The sequence below is a fragment of the Pungitius pungitius genome, chromosome 3 (genome assembly GCF_949316345.1).
Source record: "Pungitius pungitius chromosome 3, fPunPun2.1, whole genome shotgun sequence".
Taxonomy (NCBI): Eukaryota; Metazoa; Chordata; class Actinopteri; order Perciformes; family Gasterosteidae; genus Pungitius; species Pungitius pungitius.
This window is the reverse complement of record NC_084902.1, coordinates 15,165,240-15,185,873: the sequence shown is the minus strand read 5'-3', so window position 1 is coordinate 15,185,873 and position 20,634 is coordinate 15,165,240. Positions and strand designations below refer to the sequence as shown.

The 20,634-nt window shown below is 44.2% G+C and overlaps 1 protein-coding gene across 1 annotated transcript in view; it reads right to left on the bottom strand.

Moving 5' to 3' along the window:
• The window catches only part of nectin1b (nectin cell adhesion molecule 1b), a 69,175-nt gene extending 58,504 nt beyond the window's left edge, over positions 1 to 10,671 (bottom strand). The window contains exon 1 of the mRNA XM_037479805.2: positions 9,741 to 10,671. Within this exon, the coding sequence (XP_037335702.1) occupies positions 9,741 to 9,792 (52 nt within the window). The 5' untranslated portion in view covers positions 9,793 to 10,671. The remainder of the gene's footprint in view (positions 1 to 9,740) is intronic.
• Between the last annotated feature and the right edge of the window lie 9,963 nt (positions 10,672 to 20,634).

Here is a 20,634-nt window from a genome sequence, read left to right as displayed (position 1 = left end):
CAGTATATGAATGGGGGTGAATGGGTGAATGATGTCATGTAGTGTTACTATTCGGAAGATTAGAAAAGCAAGTAAAGTCCAATCTAGCATTTGTCTTTGTGTACTTCAGATGACCCATAACATAGCGCTGGTCCTCTGACTGTCCAACACCCGATCCCCATCCCTGACCTCCATTTCCCTGTTGGTCAGTCCGCAGCAAATCCGTAAAGCCTCCCAGCATCGCCATGACGACGGGCCTCATTCGAGCAGATGGCCTCAGTGTGCTGCGCGGCAATTAAAGAGGAAGCGGGGAAAGGAAAGTGGGTCAGGATCAGAGTGTGGTGGGGGGAGCATGGCTTGACAACGTGAAGCCGCCTCTGCCTTGGGCCCGGCGCACAGACGGACTAAGCGCCCTCCACGGGCCCTCATGCTCATGCCTCGGTGAACCCCGTTCCGGGTCTTCCCGGGCTAAACAAACACCGAGCCCCAATCGGGTCCCGAAGCTTCAGCGCTGTGAGCTTAGCGAGGGATGTCGGGGCAACGGGCGACGGCTCTCAGTTCCCACGCGCCGAATGACCCCCAAAAGGTGAGAAGTCAGGAAAACTTCCACCATAATTCCAGTGAGCAAAATACCAAATAAAATCCATGTAATTAACCTTCTAATTCTTTATGTAGGGGTATGGGATTCAGTCACCTTGTAATTTGGATTGATTCCACTGGATCGCCACTCCCAGCGGGACTTGCCTATTTTTTTTCCAACTTCCAACCAAAATGTCCCAAACGGCAGACATGAAACCCACCCGTGGCGGTAAAAAGCAAATACGAATCAGTTTCATCCCCCAAACTGCTTCCATTGCTTATTGAGCAGTCTATTGTTACACAGGGATTTGTTTTAATCTTTTTTACTTGAACCCTCTTGTTTCAAAAGATCTGATTGAGCCTACGAATCGCTCACTACTCAAATGAAGAGAGGCTTTAATTTAGCTCATTCAGCAGACAATTATGATCTTTAGCACATTAAAGATGTTAATTTAATTTACTATTTTACGATTCATAACAGGCATACAGTTATGCAACAGAGAACAAGTCTGTTTGAAGATATCTTTAATGGAGACTATTTGGTTGCTGTTGCTGTGGGGGAGTGAGGGGGGGGGGGGGGGGGGTCATCTGGCTTCCCGCAAGGTAAAAGAATAAAAGCTTAATGAACTGGGAAACATCTAATGAACCTCTTATTTTCTTCCAGCAAGCAGCCCCATTGTGAAATGGAAAGAAGACTATTTCAAGACAACCTAGAATCACCCTTGGAACGCTGTCACATTCAGCAGCAGCAAGACCCTCGTTTCAAGCTCTCATCCCCCACAGGCTCTACATGTAAATGTCCCCCTCTTCCTCCTCTTCCTCTTTACATCTAGGCTGTTATTTTCCCTTGGAAATGATGTTCTTAGCAAATTAAGTAATGCAGGTACAGTCCTTAAACCTGTACATCGTGAACCGTGGCGTCCAGGCCTGAAGGCCTGAAGACATTGTCACAGGTATTCTTTGGTCTTTTCCATCCATTTATATTTCCATAATGCTGAGGCTGGTACACAGTACAACGAAATTGCAACCCCTCCATCTCCAAATAAAGGTTTGCGACTCGCGCCCCGGTTGTGAACCGAACAAAATGCTGAAGCACGAGACAAAATTCAACTCAGATACATCAATAAAGGGAGGAAGCTGCACTGTTCACACTCGCTGCGTGAGGCTTTGAGCCATGTGCGCGCAAGTTCAGCGAGTGGGAGTTCTTGTGGCTACTTACATCTGCATAACTTATCATCACATAAATGTTGTAGCTCGTATGTTTGACATGTGGGCGGCAGAAGAAGGGAGGGAGGGTGCAGGGTACTCTTGACCCCGCCAGCCTTCTCTCTGGCCTGACATGACATTTGGCTTCTCCATGGTTCGACTGACAATTGCTGTGAACTACAAAATGGCCCCGCGTGATTCCTGACTGGTTCATTCCGTTTGCGAAAAACAGGAGCCAAGCAAGGTGTGCGTTGCCAGAGTAAAAACCTCCCATGTGGAAACCCCTGGCAAATTTTGTGAGCTGGAAAAGGCAGGGAGAAGTTAGCAGGAGGTGGAGGAAGAGAGCATTGGGGGGTGGGAGTGGTACAGCAGGCATTTTGCATGAGAAAGGACGACATTCAGGGGGAACCGGGTAAAGGAACAGACACAGAGTAAATACCCTCTAGAAGTGAAGTCGAGGTCAAATATGACCGTAGTCATTGCAGGACCTTAAGAAAGCTTTTTTGTTTTGTTTAACTTAACCATATGAAGCCTATTTAGGGTTCCATGGTAGTCTCCATGAGCTGATCAACTGCACGACATCATCATTCCCTGTGATACTTAAACAATTAATGCAAAACTGCTGCAGATTACTGTAATCTGTCAAAGGAGGGCATACTGGTCACCAGGCTAAAAATAAATGAAGTGCATTAAATTACAGCAATTCATTTCTAATCATAGTTGAACCTTGTGTTTTATAATTTAAGTTTATTGCGCATGAAAAATTCCCTTGACTGGTCAATATGTACTATACTTGCTGTCATAACTCATGCCAGCTAAAGTTTATTTTTCATACATATATTACCTTCATCAAATTTGATGCCAAAAACGTGATTATGTGATTCGTTCATGTGAAAAAAGAAACACAAGTCATCCACAGATAATAAAGTATTCTGAAAAAGAATGTGTTTTCCCCTGTAATCTTTTTTATACTTACCGTAGACGTGTTACTGCATTTAGATGAGGGAATACAGTTTACCAACAACTTTGTGTTATGCACACAAGTCATTAGTTAAAATAGCTGCAGACTCAAGATGCTCAGAGGTGGGACAAGTGGTTCCATTTCTCACTCGCCTACCTTTTCGTTTTACACAGTTACTAATTTACTAATTCTAGTAGTGGGGCATTTGGCACACATGACTTTTGGGAAAATAACACAAAATTGGAGTCAAATTCAGCCAGGCTTGAAACTAGGGAATCAATAGCAGACTACATTAGTTGCATTGGAATAGACCCCACTAGCAGAAATGGAAGGATCAATGCCCAACTGTGGGGCAGGCCAATGTCCTGTTTTTATCTCCATCGTTTTTTGCAAAGCTTGAACCAAACAAAAGGGCAAAAATGAAGAATTTCCACCACCCTCGTAAGGTTGACCCCGATCTCAGTTTGTGACGAGGACTGGGTGTCAGCTGTGGCCAAAGGTCGGGCCACAGGAAAAATAGCTGCAACCCAAATGTTCACACAGAGGAGCTCGAAAAGCGTCTGAATCGAGCAATTATCTTCATAGCCAATCACAGCGGGGAGAGGTGCAAACGGGAAGGGAGGGAGAGAAATGTGACGGCGCCGAGCTGACCCGTTATCAGTCATATTCTGCTCGTCAGTCTGCACAGGACGGGGGCCACTAAGGAGCTTTGCACCAAGCCGCGGCACCCGGGAAGCTTAGCTCCATGTCAGGGAGAATAAATAAATCTCCCCCCTCACCCAACCCCCTACCTTATAATAACAACACCAGCCCCCAAAGCCCCTCCTACGCCCCCACACTCCCGTTTACAACCACGCTGTTGCTTTGAAGCGCTGCCAGCTCCCGTGGAGATATCAGCGCAGAATATTAAATGAGCGAACACCATCACTCATTAAAAAAGGAAACATTTCATAAAAACAAACCCCCTTTTGTATCAAGCGCTAACCAAATTTTCTCCGTCCTCAAAGGCAGAACAGGGAGACAGAAGAGGAAGAGGGAAAGAGAAGATGAGGTAGAGGGGGAGGGTGGAGACTCGGTTTGTCAGATGTAAAAAGAGAAAAATGTGAATTTCTGGCAGGCGATGAGTTCGGAGTCTCGTTCCATAATGGCCAAATTTTCTGTTCAACTTTGATTTCACACGTTTCCACGTCAGAAGATTGGAAGCCCCACTACATCTAAAAAAGGAAGACATCTTCATGAGAATGTGCTCCGCAAGCTGATATTCTGGCTTCAGACCCGGAGGGCATCTATCAGTGGATGCCATGTGCAGTGGGTGAGCTGGAAGGCTTGTCATGGGATTGACAGATGTGGTTCTTGAAGGCAACGCCGGATGTTTTCCGTCAGATGTTGGAGGGCAGTTTTTTGTGGAAATACTCATAAATTGACCCTTCTGAGGTCACGCATTTGGAGAACTGTGCAGCAGAACTTGTTTTTGCAAGATGGAAAAGCTACTTTAATAAGCATCCGGTTGTTAGAAACAGCTCTTTCCAGGGGTTACGGCAGGAAGGAAGACGCTGTGGAGGATATTACGAATGTTCTATACTAGATAAATATCTCATCTTAACTGCTGAGACCAACTTCGGATTGAGATTGGATATTTAATTGAAGGCTCTTACTGGCCCATACACCGGCCCACTGCCTCGCTGATGTATCGGTCCAGCCAGCTCAGAGGACAGCACAAGTCAGCATAAAATCCAACGGAGTCAAACAGCAAGGTTTTATTCTTTCCTTCATACTAGGACACAAAGAAGAACCGGGATCTGACATGCAGAAGTCTGTACAGAGATGAACACGCAGACAGTTTCAATTCAACCTCAAAGTTTTGTTTTGTGCAAATCATGTGACAGGACAGAGTATCTGTTGGTTTCGGGTCAACATCCAGCTACAGACTTTGTATCTCTACAGTACACCCCCCCCCCCCCCCCCCCCCCCTCTCTCATCTTTAGACTCAGCAGGTTGTTTGCCGACTGGTTATGGGGGCTCCTTTGCTCCCTAATGGAGGCCAATCAGCCCAGCTGCCTGTAGTAAATTGACTTGTTCAGGCAGTGAGGGCGGGAGCTGCACCAATCAGATCTTTTTTATTTTAAAGACATGCAGCTGAAGACTAGGAATTATCCATTTCCCAGATCAGCTAGTGACTAAATGCCCCAGTCGTTACCCAGACACAAAGCCTGGTATTCCCATGAGATGTATTGCTTTGAAACCAGTGAAGCAGCAGTGAATACATTATGACTGCATAAAAGAAATGATGAAAAGAAATGATGCATTAAACGGTGGGGTTCCCTTCTCACAGCGGTTTGGAATACAAAACATGGATGCAGTTCCTCTAAAGAGGTAAATACGATTGGTATGTGTAACAAATGAAGCAAAAGATAGCTTTGATGGATATGCAGTGCAATGAAACTCTTCAAACGTATTGAGAAGCCAATTAGAGGAGAAAAGGAGAGTAGATTGTGAGAATCCCCACAAACATGTGAGATTATTTACTTTTTTCTTCAGAGAAGAATTAAATCGACTCGGGGAACCATAATAAGCTTGTCCTTAGATGCTAGAAACACATTAACTGCGATATAGAACAACAGTAGTCAGTCAATGCCATTCACAATCTTGACAGCTGGGAATTTAACCATTTCAAACACAAGATTCTGCTAAATAGAAAGAAAACGTCATCTACAGATTAATGCCAAATCAGAGATTTGATCCCCTTTTTCCCCATTTGCTGACGAGTTGAAACAGAGACACGTAAAGGATTTAAAGGAGAGAATTGCAGATGCGGCTTCCTGATAAACGTGTTTTCCATCCTGATCCAACATGGCTGACTGTTGGGTGTGAAGAAAGACAAAATGACGAAGGCGACCCAGCAGACACTGTACACCACAAAATAACGACCAAATGGAAACACAGGACATTCTGTTAAGAATAAAACAAGCTGGTAACATTAGACAGCGGGTGTCTGGGACAAACATTACTTGTGGGTTTTCACTGTTGCTCTTTATATCCTAAAACAGCTTCACTCAGCAATCCAAAGAACTTGGCCATTACAGTAGACGCGCGGTAAACTCGTGCCCACTCGAAGGCCCGGAAGAATTAATTTTACTTAGCGGCATGACCTTAAATGCTGCACGTAAAGCCTGCTCGTAAGTCCCCAACAATCGGAGGGGCGGACTAAATTGGACATCCATTCAGTCTTTAATGCTATTTGTGCAGTCTCCTGTACACAGAGAACACTCCTAACCTTTCCATTATTTAGGTTCAGTGCCTATAGTCATGTTTTATTAATCTATTGTGTGAAATTCAGCCTTTATGTGGAGACCACAGGAGCTGGAAAAGCACATTATGAGCTCACAACTACAACCGAGAATTTGACTTTTCTGATCCATGCATTAGCAAATTCCAATATTTTTCCAAAGAAAATAAACGAATGAAGGGCATCTCCGTTTCCAGCATCACGTCAGACACCAAACCAAAAAGCTCTACAGAAACATTTCACACTGTGAGGAGGCAGATGTGCTAAAGAGCTGCACCACCATGAGCTAAATGCTCAAAGAGATGAAGTTCGAGTGGCCCAAGTACCTCCATAGTTTTAACGGCGAACAGGGTAGCTTAATCTCCTGTCAGCTCCCCTCAAGCTAGTCTCCCGGGACTCGGCGCTCTCTCCCTCTCTCCCCCATCCATCACCTCAGCGGGGACCAAACGGAGACTCCCCAAAGGAGCGGGGATCAGAGCAATTTGCATTCGCACTCAAACCATCAAGGCCCCAATAATCCTGTGGTGGCTCTCTCTCTCCGTTTCACTGTATCGCACGCTGTCGTGTGAAATTAAATGTAAAATGCCGCGACACGGCCATGGGAGTCTTTTCACCAGAAGAGGGGATGTAAAAATGCTAATGGCAATGTTTCAACGGCATTCCTTCTGCGCGCCATTAGAGGGAAACATTCAGCTGCACGTTTCGCTGCTCAAAATCAAGCATCCATATGAACACTGTTTATCATGAATATCCCTGCATGTTATCCTCTGACGCCGACTGATTGATCAATCAATCGCGTTGGAGCTCCTGACAGTTTATCATACACACGAAAAGTAGACTTCAGCGGCCCCCGCATACCAGCAGCAAAACATGTGAACGGTTGTAACCAGTCAAACTGAGCTGTTGTGCGTCGGGTCTGTGGTGCCGAGCTTGTGCATAGAAATCCGGCGTTTACCTGTGCAATCATCCGACAGAGTCATACAAACGAAGACGGGACAGCAGGAAACACGCAACAGCGTGGTTCATCTCTCTCAGGAGACGTCACGTGAGAATCAAACTGCGACAGCTGAAAAGGGCCGTGGAACACAAAATAGCAGAGAGACACTTTCTATCCGAAACGGGGCCACCATTGTTCCGGTGTGCATCATCTTTGCTACTTTATAACATTGCTCAGTGACTGTGGAAAAATAAGAATAAGTGGCAACAAAGATCGGATAAAGAGACAACCTAGGGGAGGAAATGCGTTGGGCTGGGGCGAGCCAGGGGGTTACTGTCGGAGAACGGGGTGCGGTCAATTTCTGGCCTACAACGAGATGAAAAGAGAGAGAAATCATTTAGAAGCCGATTGAGCCACAATAATTGTTTCGATTGTCTGCTCCTCACAAGCGACGCAAGCCAAAAATCCGTAATTAAGTTTAAAATTTGAATCATCACCACGCCTACCTCCAAAAATTCAGGAGACGCGTGGCGTGACGACCGACAGAATTGAACAACCGGCAGAATAATCATGCTGCCAAGTCATTACGAAGATTATCATTCACAACTGCACAATTTCTCTTCCTGAATACTAACACGTTGGAAGTAGATCCTCGTCCACCATTCAGCCCTTATTTCCCACATGTTTAATCCAACTAAGATGAGGAATTAGAACTGGAAAATCTCTTTATCCCACCGCCGAGAGTGATATCTATATGGACTCGCACAGCACCAGGACCAGGGGGATGGAGCGGAGCCATAAACAACCACCTGGTTGCTAACTCGGTTCACACTCAATTAAATATCACACTGGAGAGACTGAGTGCTAATACAAGAAAGCAGAAGCAGAGCCGCTATTATTATTCACAGATCCATTATTCTCTATGAACCTTTTATTCCATTATCTATTTGGCGAGCAGCAGAATATTTTCTGTTTATGAATTTGGCACTCTAGTGCTTTCAACAAATGGTTATTGCCGTGACAAGTCAAAATGGCCTTCCCTGGTGGAGGCCTGCAACGGGGTTCGCTGCTACTTGCATTTGTTAGGGACATTCTCCCACTTGTTTGTGCTTCTTTAATGAGGGAAGAGTCTGGAACACGTTGTATATCAATTAAGCCATCAAAGAGGGCGGGCATTTATGACAGCGGCCTTTAACCTCGGGGTGAAAGACCAAACCCTTGTTTTTGCATGTGAAAAGAAATGGTCCAAACAACAGCTTTCCAAGCCCCTCCCTGCACGGAGAGAGCACGGATTGTCCCGTCGCTTTGGTTTTCAAATAATCTACAGCAATGAGTATAAAAAAAAGAAGTTCTTCACCCAACATCTAATTGGGTTTGGGAAAAAACACCCTCCGCTTCGGCTCAAATAAGACGTTTACCGGGAGGCTTTTTAAGTGCAATTTTTGAGACATGTTCCACCCTGTTGATTGAACAGCTTCAAAAGCTTTTCGACCGTGGATCCCAAGGGAACCAGTTAATCCTGATCTTCTCCACAAGCAAAGGGATCATCTCAATGTAAATCAGACAGGGGCTTTTGATCAAAGTATTCAATCGGCCCTAAAACATGTGACGCCACAAGGAGCCTCGCAGCGAACAAGGTCAACGTCTCTGTGGTTCTGGACCTCAAAGGAGGTGGGGGGGGGGGAAGAGAAAAAAAGACACCACAGATGTTAGATATTGCCCTAGAAAATATTTTCCTGACTCAGAGAATGTGTCAGAGAAAACCAGGATAACACTGCCATTTAAAACATGATGTTACATTTCTTGACTACACTCAACCCTTTTCCATTCCTTCCCTGAAATAAGGGCAAAAGACAAAATTGACTTTCCCAAGACGTAAACAAACAAGTACATTTTCAACTAAGCCCTAACACCCACCCCTTCTGGATAATGGATCACAAAACACACACACACACACACACACACACACAAACACTATCAGGCGTAGGCATACGGTGTCGACTCATTGTTGGCTGGTTTTGCTCCCCCATTAAAAGGTTGTCACCACTAACGTTGCTCCTTCCGATTAGAACCAAACACACATATTAAGGGAGTGTTTATATAATTAGGCCCACTCGAGGAAGCTTCAATGTCAGTATGATGAATGTCAAATTATGAATCCATTTATCAAAGCACAAAGTGCTTCTTTCAACACATCTTCTTCCACCTGAAACACACACACTCTCTATAATAAATAAATAAAGTATTCAAGAAAATGTAAGACTGTAAATTGAGTAGGAATATACTTTAATGCTGATAAAGAGATGCAGGATTTGTACCTAATGGATCCCTTCAATTGTTTTATTAATTCACAATTATAACAAACAGGAGCTGATGATAAGCAGGGCACTGGTTTCAATTATCACCCCGGAGCACTTCACTATGAAGCACTGGGGAGAAACTGGCCCACAGGGTTTTCTGCACACATTGCCATCTGCCTGCTGCCCGGGTAACTGCGTTATTTTGCAGCCAAATAAGTATTCTGCCGCCGTTATGATTGGGTTTTTTTCCAAGATTGAAAAAAACACTTTCTAATTTTCTTTTACTCCGTTGCACATCTCTTTAATGCAAAAAAACAACAAACAATCAAGAAACGCATCCTCACATAAGGTCACCCATTCATGCATCAACATAGTCTGAAACCCACCACGCCGCACAGCACGTACACACACACACACACACACACACACACTGAGGAGCAGGGAGGTGATGACAAAATAAGGCGCGTCGTGTCTCCACTGGAAGCGGCTTACCTTGGACGTGCAGCGCTGCAAGCAGTATCCATATCCCCGCACACATCGCCATGGCGCCTCCTCAAACTATCCGGATCTGGTCTGATAACCTGAGAGTGGATGGACGGGAGGATCGTGGGGGCTCACTCGAGACGACAAAGATCGAGCATGCAACTTCTGCAAGATTCCACTTCGGAAATCCCTCGCTTCTCCCTCGCTGCGCAGTAGGAGACTTTCGCAAAACTAGAGGGTTCAGAGTTGCGCGTCTTTGTGCCAGAGCATCAATTTCTACGTCGATTCCGCCTGGCTGCCGGAGTTTGCACGAAGTAGAGCCCGGTTTTCCCCCAAAACGATGAGATCCAAGCGGCTACAGATTTGCAGTTTGGGTTTAGTTAGTTTGAATGCAGTTTTCGAGATACAGCGGGCGAGGGGGCGAAGGAGAGTTGCGTTTGTCTCAAAGCAGCGCTTCTATATAAACCATTTAGCCTTTTGTTGCTCCCTCCATCCACCGCAGCGGCTGCAGGACTCGCTCCCTCCTTTCCAACGCTGTGGCTCAGAGGAGAAGTGGGCGGGAGGTCCGCGATCGATGCTGCGCCGGGGAAGTTTCCAACACTTGCGGGGTTCCTCCGGAGGGGGGGGGGTGGTGTTGGGGGTTGGAAATGTCGCCGATCTGGACACAGCACCTAACAGATCACCTGCGGGCACCGAGCCTATCTTAGTTCCTTAACTTTACGGTTCTCCCGGTCCGCAGCCACGGCCAGCCGGAGAGATCAGCACACACCAGCCCGGCGAAGTTGTTAGAACTCTTGGAGATGACGGGATGCGTAACCCCCCTTTTTCTCGGTCGTTTCTCTGTATCTGGGAGAGGGGGAGGTGGGTGGAAATACAGTGTTGCCTTGTCTAGCTCTGCGCACCGCCCCGCTGATCCGCCGCCACAGTATGCTGCTCAATACCGCTGACGCGTGGGGAGAGATCGGGATTGGGTGACGTCGTGCAAAATGGGAGGGGCCTAAATCGTCCTGCATAAAACCAAATACAGCGCCTGGACGAGCTGCGCAGACACACACACACACACACACACAGAGGTACGCACTGCAGCCAGGTGGTAGCCACCCAGGAAGTTCAGCGACTCTCAAACCCAAACTCAGACTCTTTATTTAACACGACTCGTTTGGAGCAGAATGTGATACTAATGTGCCAAAGGAATAAAAACCCGTTCATGAAGATGGAGGGTGATCCGTCTAAGAGGGACCTGGGAAGAGTGATAATAACGTGATAATAACCAAATACAGCGCCAGTGCAGTCATGCCGAAGGACATTTTGAAAAAAACTTCAAGTTGAAGTCCAACATGGCCACCAAAGCCGTTGAGACTGAAGGAAAACCAAGAGTGACACTGTGGTGACTGAAACCAATGCTGGGGCTGCCTTATACGTTAAGGAAGCTGCATTAACCGTTATGACAAAACAACTACTTATTACAGTAATAATTTACTTTGATAAGTGAGAACGTGTCAACAACACCTCCGGCACCATGAGACCTCACGTTAACCCCAGGCCTAACAAACATGTTAGGGTTGGGCGGTGAAAGCTGAAATATGGCACAAGTGGGTTCACGGTGAGCTAATGTTTTGTCAATTAAAACTATGGGAAGCACAGTGGATGTTGATTTAAAAATGTGGAAACGTTGTACTTTTTAAAATGTATCCACGTGCACCGGAGCTGTTGGATTTGTCAAACACTACCAAAGGTCGACACGGTGGTGTGGTGCTTAGCACCAAACTAGCACCAAACCACCGCGAAGGTCTGTGAAGGACCACCGTGAAGGTCCTCGGTTTGACTCCGCCCAGTGGCCTTTCTGTGTGGAGTCTGCATGTTCTCCCTGTGTCTGTGTGGGTTCTCTCTTGGTACTCTGGCTTCCTCCCACAGTCCAAAGACATACTCTGGGGATTAGGTTGATTGAGAACTCTAAATTGGCCCTTAGATGTGTAAATGGTTGTTTGACTCTGTTTTGCCCTGTGATTGGCTGGCGACCAATCCAGGGTGTACCCCATCTGTCGCCCGAAGTTGGTTGGGATAGACTCCAACCCGGATAAGTGGTTTGAAGATGGATGGAAACACTACCAAGCCCCTTCTTTTCTTCCTTCATTTGTTCCTTCTTTCCTTCCTTCCTTGCTCTTCACCCCCAAGCTTGTCCATCCTTTTCTCCAATAACGACCAAACAGGATCCGGTCTGTAAAGGTAATTCTTCTTAATGAACACTAGGGTGGATGTGATAACACTTCCCTCTTGTGGACGGTATTCTTCTGATAATAAAAATCAGACATCCATCATGCCTAATTACGCCGAGTCGATTGTGCAGTTTGGGGTCCGCAGGTTTGAAAGTGGTCAAAATCCTGTCCGTGGTCAAGATTCACCGGCAACGTCCCAAAATGGTATGCTAAACAACAACAAGAGAAGTTACCTGGCATGACTAAACAGCAATGGGACAGTTAGGTATTAGAGTCGATGTAGCGTTTTGGAAACAGCAACATAAATCATGCTGGATAAAGTGGAAAAAAGACCTGCGTCAGTATCTTTTTCTATTCAAAGGCTGCGCAGTTAATTAACATGCCTACAATCCTGTTAAACGCAATGGAAAACAGACTAGTGCGTCGGTACTGGGAGGATACAGATAAACTCTGTAACACTTGACATTTTGTCTTGTTAAATGCAATGCTGCCAAGGGAATACAAAAGGGCTGCCGCTTGATATTCTGGTTTTAGCTAAATGGAAGTATTTCAATTGAATGTATTGTATCTGAAATGAATGACCATCTATTGGCAAGAGAGGGAATCCGTGAGTATCCTGCAAGATAGCAGGGTAATTTCTCGGGTTGAGTAAAATGTACTGTGTGAATTAACAATGTCAATTTTACACCACATTTTACCATTTACATCACTTTACTTTGACAAACCTTGAAATGTCAGTGCAGCAGCAACAGCCCGGAGGTACATGAGATGGGCAGGAGGCTAAATGGATAAATATACAGGGGGAAACCGAACACAAAATACTCTTCTTCAAGGACGGCTACCTCAAACGTGCCCTTGAGCATTACTCTTAACCATTAGCTGCTCATGTAGCGGGAAGTCAGCAGTGATTTCACACACCAAGCGACTGAGTCAAAATCTCCTGACGAAACAGCCTCCATGGTCTGCCAAACTTCCCGTGACACGTAATGGAGAAAGAACTCGGGGTTTGCCCCCTTGCCTTACTGCATTAACTCCGATGTCTCCTTCATTGATCGGCCGAGGTTATGATAGATTTACAGGCAAGCGGATGAAATCTGATACACTCTGAGCTACAGCTTGTGCCAGAGCTCAGGGCTGGGCCAAAGCCAATGTGGAGATTTAGGTACTATTGCGTGTGAAAAAGATGGGTAAATTAAAGGGGAGGAGGTAAGATGAAAAGGTTTTAAGATTTTCACTGCAGAGGATTTTTCTGATAGTTTTCCTAATGCATTTATTTCATCAAGCTTCTACAATGGGCTTTGTTTTTGTGTTGAATTTGGCGGCCTCGGTCCACTGCCGCGGTGTCGTCTCCATGCACCATGGCGACAAACTCATTTTACAGCAGGATAATCGGACAGCTTGCTGTGCAGTCCTGGTCCTTCCCCGCCTCCCCTCCTCCGCAGCGGGGTGGGCAATATGGCCTCGGCCTCCAACAGCGCACTGTCGCTGTTGTTTCCCATCGGGGGACCAGTGGTGCAGTGAGGCAAACCTCTGGTCCTCCCCGGAGTAGGAGGTACTGTTGCCAGGCAGAGAGCTCCCCGCCTTTTGCCGGAGCTCCTGCTGCAGGCCGAAGGCGGCAGGCTGCGCTTTGCCGGAGGCGCTGGAATCTGAGCTATTTCGCCACCACCGATATTCTCATCCATGCACTAATAAGCTCCAGACTCGACCACTGCAACAGCATCTTCTACGGCTCTCCTGACAAAATCCTTAACAAACTCAATATGCTCAGAACTATTCCGCTCGACTGCTCACCTCCTCCCGCTGCTGCTCGTTTGCTAATGTAGGTCGTATCAGTATTACATCAAGATTGTTTCAGAGCAATTTAAAAGTTCATCACAGAAACTAAAAGAATATAGAGGTGTTGGTACATCACTTTGAATTTGAGGTTCCATATCAAATATATGAGTAGAGCTCCAACATTGTATAACCTGTGGAGATGATTCAATTTGTCATGATATATTTTATTGTATTATATGATTAGATTTGGTCACTCAGTGATCAGTTTTCATTATTTTTAATTCCTTCTTACGTTGAAAAGTAATCTCAAAGCCAATTTATGGCTTCCTGTTCACACCGGTGGAAACATTTATGCGTCATTTGTTTCCATAAAACTTAAAAGGCACATTTTCTAAAGAAAAGCAATTAAGTACAGCACAATATATTTACTTGATGTCATATATTAGCAATTGTGACATATGGTGTAAGTCTCTGCTTCAGTCCCACATTCTGTCATCCCCTGTGTCAGTGATGCAAACATAAAACACGGCGTGGCTGTTGTTAGCTGTCAAAAACTTGAAATTGTGATCTTGAAAAACAATGGCAGGAGTTTGGCAAAGTGCAGATGTGCAAGAGGACATCCAGGTATTACTCTGTCCAAAATTGCATGCAATCTGCATTGGGCCCGACCCAAATCCTCCTCCCTGGAGAGCGGACAACAGTTCGGATCCAAAAGTGTGAGTTTCCCTGGTCCGAAAAAACATGTCCTATTTGTTCTGAACCAAGACAGATGAACTGTACGAAAGTTAAAGTTGATCGCTCACAATCTTACATTACATCTTATATTCCGTATGTTGCTAAACATGAGTGCCTATCTGTTGTTAAGTGGTTGGCCTCAGTATTTAATACAGTGATACAATTATATTGCTGCAAGACAGACATCTGTTCACACGGCACTCAAAATAGCCCAGAAAGCTACATTCATGCCACGTGGCGCTGCACACCAAACTGGGTCGTTATCTATTTTCCTGAGCTGCCACGTCCCATTATCTCCTGCTCTATGCTTACTAGCAGATAGTTCAATAACAGATCTGTGCAAAACAAACCGCCGGTTTGGGTTTGTTTCCTGTACTATTTTGTAGTTTTCATGCGTCTTGTGTCCCTGGGTCAACTTCACTTCCTGTCTTCCCCTGTGATTGTCTGCTGTGTCCCTGATTGTTTCCACCTGTGTCCAATCACCTGCACCTCCCCTGTGTATTTAAGCCCTGTGAGTCTCTTGTCCCTTTTCACGTCATTGAATGTCGTTCGTGAATGGTTTTGTGGGTTCGGGATCCCTGTTGTTGTTTATTAAAGTACCTTTTGTTTGCGAGTCTGCGTTTGAGTCCTTCCTTTGCTCGTCAAGAAAACCATCCTCATTAACCTGAAATTAGGGAACAATATACATATCGCACAGTGGAAAAACTTGATTTTTGGTCATATGTCAACAGGAAATCTACCTTGAAGTTTTAATAGGTTTTTATGACACACATGACACTAGCCATCATACTAATATTGGCTATTGTTATCTTATTTGTTCACTTATTTATTTTTGCCTGGAAAGAAATTTAACCCGAAGGTTAATTACACTCGTAGACATGCAACTGTTATTTAATTTGTCCTCCTTATGTTTTCCATCTCAGGCACATATAGACAAACACGTACCTACATGCACATACACATGCCTTCCTACCATATCCTTGACGTTTGTTTGTTTGTAGTTCACTAATTTTTTATTTGTCTTATGTATCGTCCCTTTAAAATAAATCTTTAAAAAAAGATATCTATATATACATTTGGATAGTGGATAGTAAAGGTTTCACCTCAGGATTCAATCCTGTGGAAAAAAAAGTTGAATTGCTATTAATTATTAGTCATTATTCTTCTCCCTGCCCTTGAGGGATCGAGACAGATGATTATAGGTAATTTGTAGACATAGACATAGAATCGCCATAAAGATCTTTGGTGAGACGTTCCCCGACAACAAAAAAGATCAAGTCAATGGTATAAAAAAAGCTGCACCAGTGCACCACGTGAGGCAACTAATCTCCATCAGAGCAAACCGGGATGGCCTTATCAACCTTTTACAGTGTTTCTGTTGATAGAGGGACGGAAATTGTCTCTCCGGCATGAGCAGCGTGGGCTCCAAGACATCTTTGGAAGAAGAAAAAAGGAAGTTGTGTCGGGTTTAACTCGCCCAGTCGGTCCTTAGAAAAGCCGAGCGTGTACTGCTCTCACCTCTGGTGCCTCAGGGTCTGACAAATTGAAGGGAAAATACCTGGGTGGATCAAAATGAATTATTTAGGAGGTTTCTCGTAGTGGACCATGGTGTTTTAACTAGACCTCTGCCCATGTTCTGCACATCAGTGGGACACATATGCAAATGGGAACATTTGGAAATGTACAATATCTAATCTGTAGCAAATTTAGTGGCCCCTTAAATAGTGTTTTGATACAGTGAAGTAACTTGTATGTGTCAGCAATTGAGAGAGAAGCTATTACCATTTAACTTCTCTCTGCATCAGTTATCTCCCACCATGACATTTCAGGATAAATTATGCAGTCAAGGTGTTACAATGACTTACACAAATACAACACTATTGTTTTTGTCCCAAATCCCTCTATGGAAACCACAATCTAGTGAATGCACTGCATTAGCCTTTAGTTTTCAGAAGAAATAGACATCCAATACAACTGAAAAGATGCAAACTTTAACTGAAATTGATCCTCTTTTTTTGTTCTTTAACAGTAGATTCAAACGACTTGTGTTAAATCTGACATATGTGTTTTATGAGAAAAACCTGGATAATACCAGATCCCTTTACATGAGAACGGAAAAAGATTTTGTAATAAAAAGTAAGTACCTCCTAATCATAACAACAGACTTTGTTACGCCAAGAAAGCCGGGCAATTTTTCTCTGTCAAGCCAAATCTGATATGCCTCCATAGTTATTTTTTTTTAAGTACATAACCGGTGGTAATACAGGTGACACTGTAGCCTGCAGCATTTCAAACTGTGTGTACAAAGCACCCATTAAGCCTTTGTGTTCTCGATGTAGAAGTCTTGTGTGTGTTTCACTTACAAGACAAGGAGGGATAATTTGCTTGTGCACGTGAGTGTGTGTGTGTGTGTGTGTGTGTCTACAGGTGTGTTCGTGTAGGTAATGTGGGTTTGTGAATGTGAGAGACAGACTCTTCCCCTCGGGGAACATTGAGGAAAGTGCCAGTTCCCCACTGGAAGAGGAAATAAATCTCTAATAAAGTACCCAAAGTCACTTCCTGTTACCCACCCGACTACAGTAGTCAAGTAGCGATTGATTGAACAACTCCCAGTATACCACCACAGTTTTATCTGCAGGGAGACAGGTGACCTCTTGCCGGCTGCCACTAATGAGTAAGCAGGATGTGCTAGTGAACAAAGAGAGGGCTACTGCGGCAGAACGCTGAGTTGACAGAAGAGACTCAACAATGGTAGCATATATGTTAAAATAGTTATCTTTCAATAGCCGAGTTTGAGTTCACCTGCTGCTCCGATTGTTCGCATTCACCCATTTTCAAAGCCCCACTCGCAGTCGAAGTTGAAACTGTGCAGAAGTGTTGCGATTGTAATCTTTGCAAGCCGTGGATCCAGCAGCTACATCTCAGCGCAGGGGACATTTTGCGGGACAAAGAACTCTGCTTTGATGATAATGAGATGGATCACATGCATGGCAGCACTTGCTAAGTTACACCGTTTTAACTATCTGTCACCTGGCTCGTTTTCTTTTAACTAGCCACTTCATTGTCCGAGAGCAGGCTGTCTAGGCTGTCTCCACTGACTCGGCTGCCTTGTTAAAATGTGGATGCTCCTGCTCTCATGCGTGAGCTGTGAAGAAGACATTTTTATTTTGAGGGTGCCATCAGCCATCCCTGAATCACTCGCGGCTCCATAATCGCGGTACCTTTCCTGATGGCAATGAGCCACATTTATTTCACTCATCGGTGCTAAATATAGAAGAGGCTTAGCATTCCTTCTGGTATTGTGCATGGTTACTGTCGTGGGCCTGCCGGGGTGGTTTCGCTTTCAAGCCAATCAATTAAAAATGTAAATAGAAACTGCTTAATTTGCTAATGGTCGAGTTTTCCCTCTGATATCTCCCGGTTTCGGTATGACAATCTTTTCACGCCAAATTCTTTTTACCGTTAGGAATTTTTGAACATCAACTCTGCAAAATTGATTGCTGAATGGAGAACAAATTGAATCCAGCCTTTGTTGCCAGCGCTCAAAAGCCTCGGTTGAGCTTCACATATTTGCGGAGAATGTTCGGTGCCTGTACTGTCTGATAAAACGGCTAATATAATTGACATCCTTCCTCGTACCATACAACAAGGATTTAGCACGCTGAGAAAAAAAAAAAAAACCCTGCGGTGTCCCCTGGGCTCCTGAGAAAAAAGACTCTCCGTTGCCCCGGCTTCAAGACACCACATGAGTATTAAAGGACGATTACGAAAAGAACTACGCCCACAAAACACACCTCTGAAACTCCAACAACATTACCAACATTTAGACTGCATCAGCAATTCTCAGAAGTTCTGAAAGAAACTGAGGGAGAGAACAGAAGGTGCACACAGCGTACCTAACAAAGTCTCAATCGTCCAGTTGGGATTCCTAATGACTCGGCATCAAATTAACCAAAATCCTCATATATAATGATAGTGTCTATCATCCAGAGTGTCATGTAAGATGCGTCAAACATCCCCTTGTTGAGAAAATGTTTCTAGAACACCTCCCCCTTTCCCCATCCATGTGCTGTTCAAAAGAACAAACATCAGTTATTGAAATAAGTGGTTTTGTTTACGATTATTATCTCAGAAAATGACAAAAGTAAATGAATTCATAGGAAATGCGGTTCTCCTCGGACTTTGTAAATGAATGCAAGGTAACTGTATAAAAACATAAATTGGACGTTGAAATGCTGACTGTGTCGTGCTCAGGCTCTTCCAGACTGCTGCCTGTGGCGGGGGATTGCATTTCTTTATTTCAAGGGAACACATCGTTAAAGGTGTTTGTGAGACACATGCTTTCTGCTGGTGCCGAAATGAACTATTATTATTTCATGATTTGTTTGCTGTCACTATTATCAGCATGTATGTATCAGGAAAGAGTGACACAAAAGGCCAATCTCCATTTCACAGGGTAAGAACTCTAAAATATAACTGCCAAATAAGCTGGCGATTCAAATGTGAAAATAAACTTTAAAGCCGGTCCACATCATGCTCCAGGATTAAATGGGGATCATGTAAAGGTTCCACAGCATTTTGTGTTCTATGGTTATTGAAGTGCACTTAGATTAGATGTTGTGTCATTTGATGATGTGCATTTCCTTTGGCTGCTCATCAGAACAAAGTACAATTTCCTTCAATTTGTCTCATTTTACAACAATACAATATTCACAGCAGGAAAAGGTTAATCAATCAGTGTAGAATATTAGGGAAAGATGATTTGACTATTTAGAAAAAAGACTGTCTGCCGGTCCGTGCACATAATAAGGATGGCAGACAATGTCTGCTCTCCTTTAATAAACTTTAATGCTTTTAACAGCACGGCAGTATATTTACATTTCATTGCTCGTGTTTTTGCAAATTTCATTGTGCTGTTCTGCACTGCCATCAATATTGACAATTATAAAAGCCATCAGATGTGCATCCAAATTCAATCAATAGCTCTAATGTTAAGCTCTCAGGAAATGCGCTGCAGGCTGAAGATATTTCTTCATTTGAGTGCTAAAAAACCCCCACCTCTACAAAAAAAAATGTGTTTTACATATAAAAAAGCCTAACACATTATGTCATCACACCTTGCAATTGATTAATTTGAAGTGTTTAGGCCTTTAACATGAAAACACAGATTGGAATGGAGCGTATACATGTGGATTATGGGACAACAACCTACAGGCTCCTTAGTCTGAACAAAGACGTCAAACTTTATTTCACCTTTCAACCTTGACAAAGGCAGCACACGCCGTGAATGTATAAAGGGAACACTCAAACCGTTAAAGGCACACTTTTATTGCCATTGCACCCCAGTGCTTGCTCAGGGAATGTAGTGTTTCTGTAAATTATAGAGCACGGTTTGAACCTGCTTTGTATGAAAAGTGTCTCCGAATGACGTGTTTTATGATTTGACGCCATATGAATAGAGTGAATTGAGAGTTGAATCCATATAGTGTTAAAGGAGGGCCCCCGCTGTGGAAGTCGCTCAGTGGTGTCTGAAGCAACAAAAAGAAATTCAACCTCTGAGTGTGGAATTACCCAGATCTGGAATGTGGAATTACCCCCGGTGATCTTCTGCATCCATGGGACCCATAGAGCAAGCGCACCTAGCGCTTCCTTTAACTCTGCCTCCGAGTCCTCGGAAGGAAGGAGACATACCTATGAATTCTGTGATTGGTGCATTTAATAACTTTAAACTAATTGGTATTTGTATACCACCTGTTTGTTAACAGATGTCTGTTTCCCAATTTAGGTCTATGGGAAAAATCATTGTTGGAGTTGAAAGTTGCAAAACTTCCATTTGGCCGATACATAAAATGTACTTACTAAACTCACTCCTTGGGTTTCCACCTTTCACAATAAAAAGGCAGACATGATAACATTTTTCCGGTGAGCATTTTACTTTATTATTTTCATTATGTATATCGTTTATACATTAAAGACATAGCGCTTTATAAAATGACATGTTACTTGACGTAGCAGAGTCTGCAGAGTTGAACCGCTGAGCAGGATGGCAAAGGAAGACTCAGGAGCTGCAAGTAAGGGATTATATCTGGAGATCTTTAATTTCAGTCTTGGGCTTCAAAGGGCTGCAGAGAGAAATGAGAAAGCTGGTGAGTGACCAGTGGGCTATCAGCAAATGG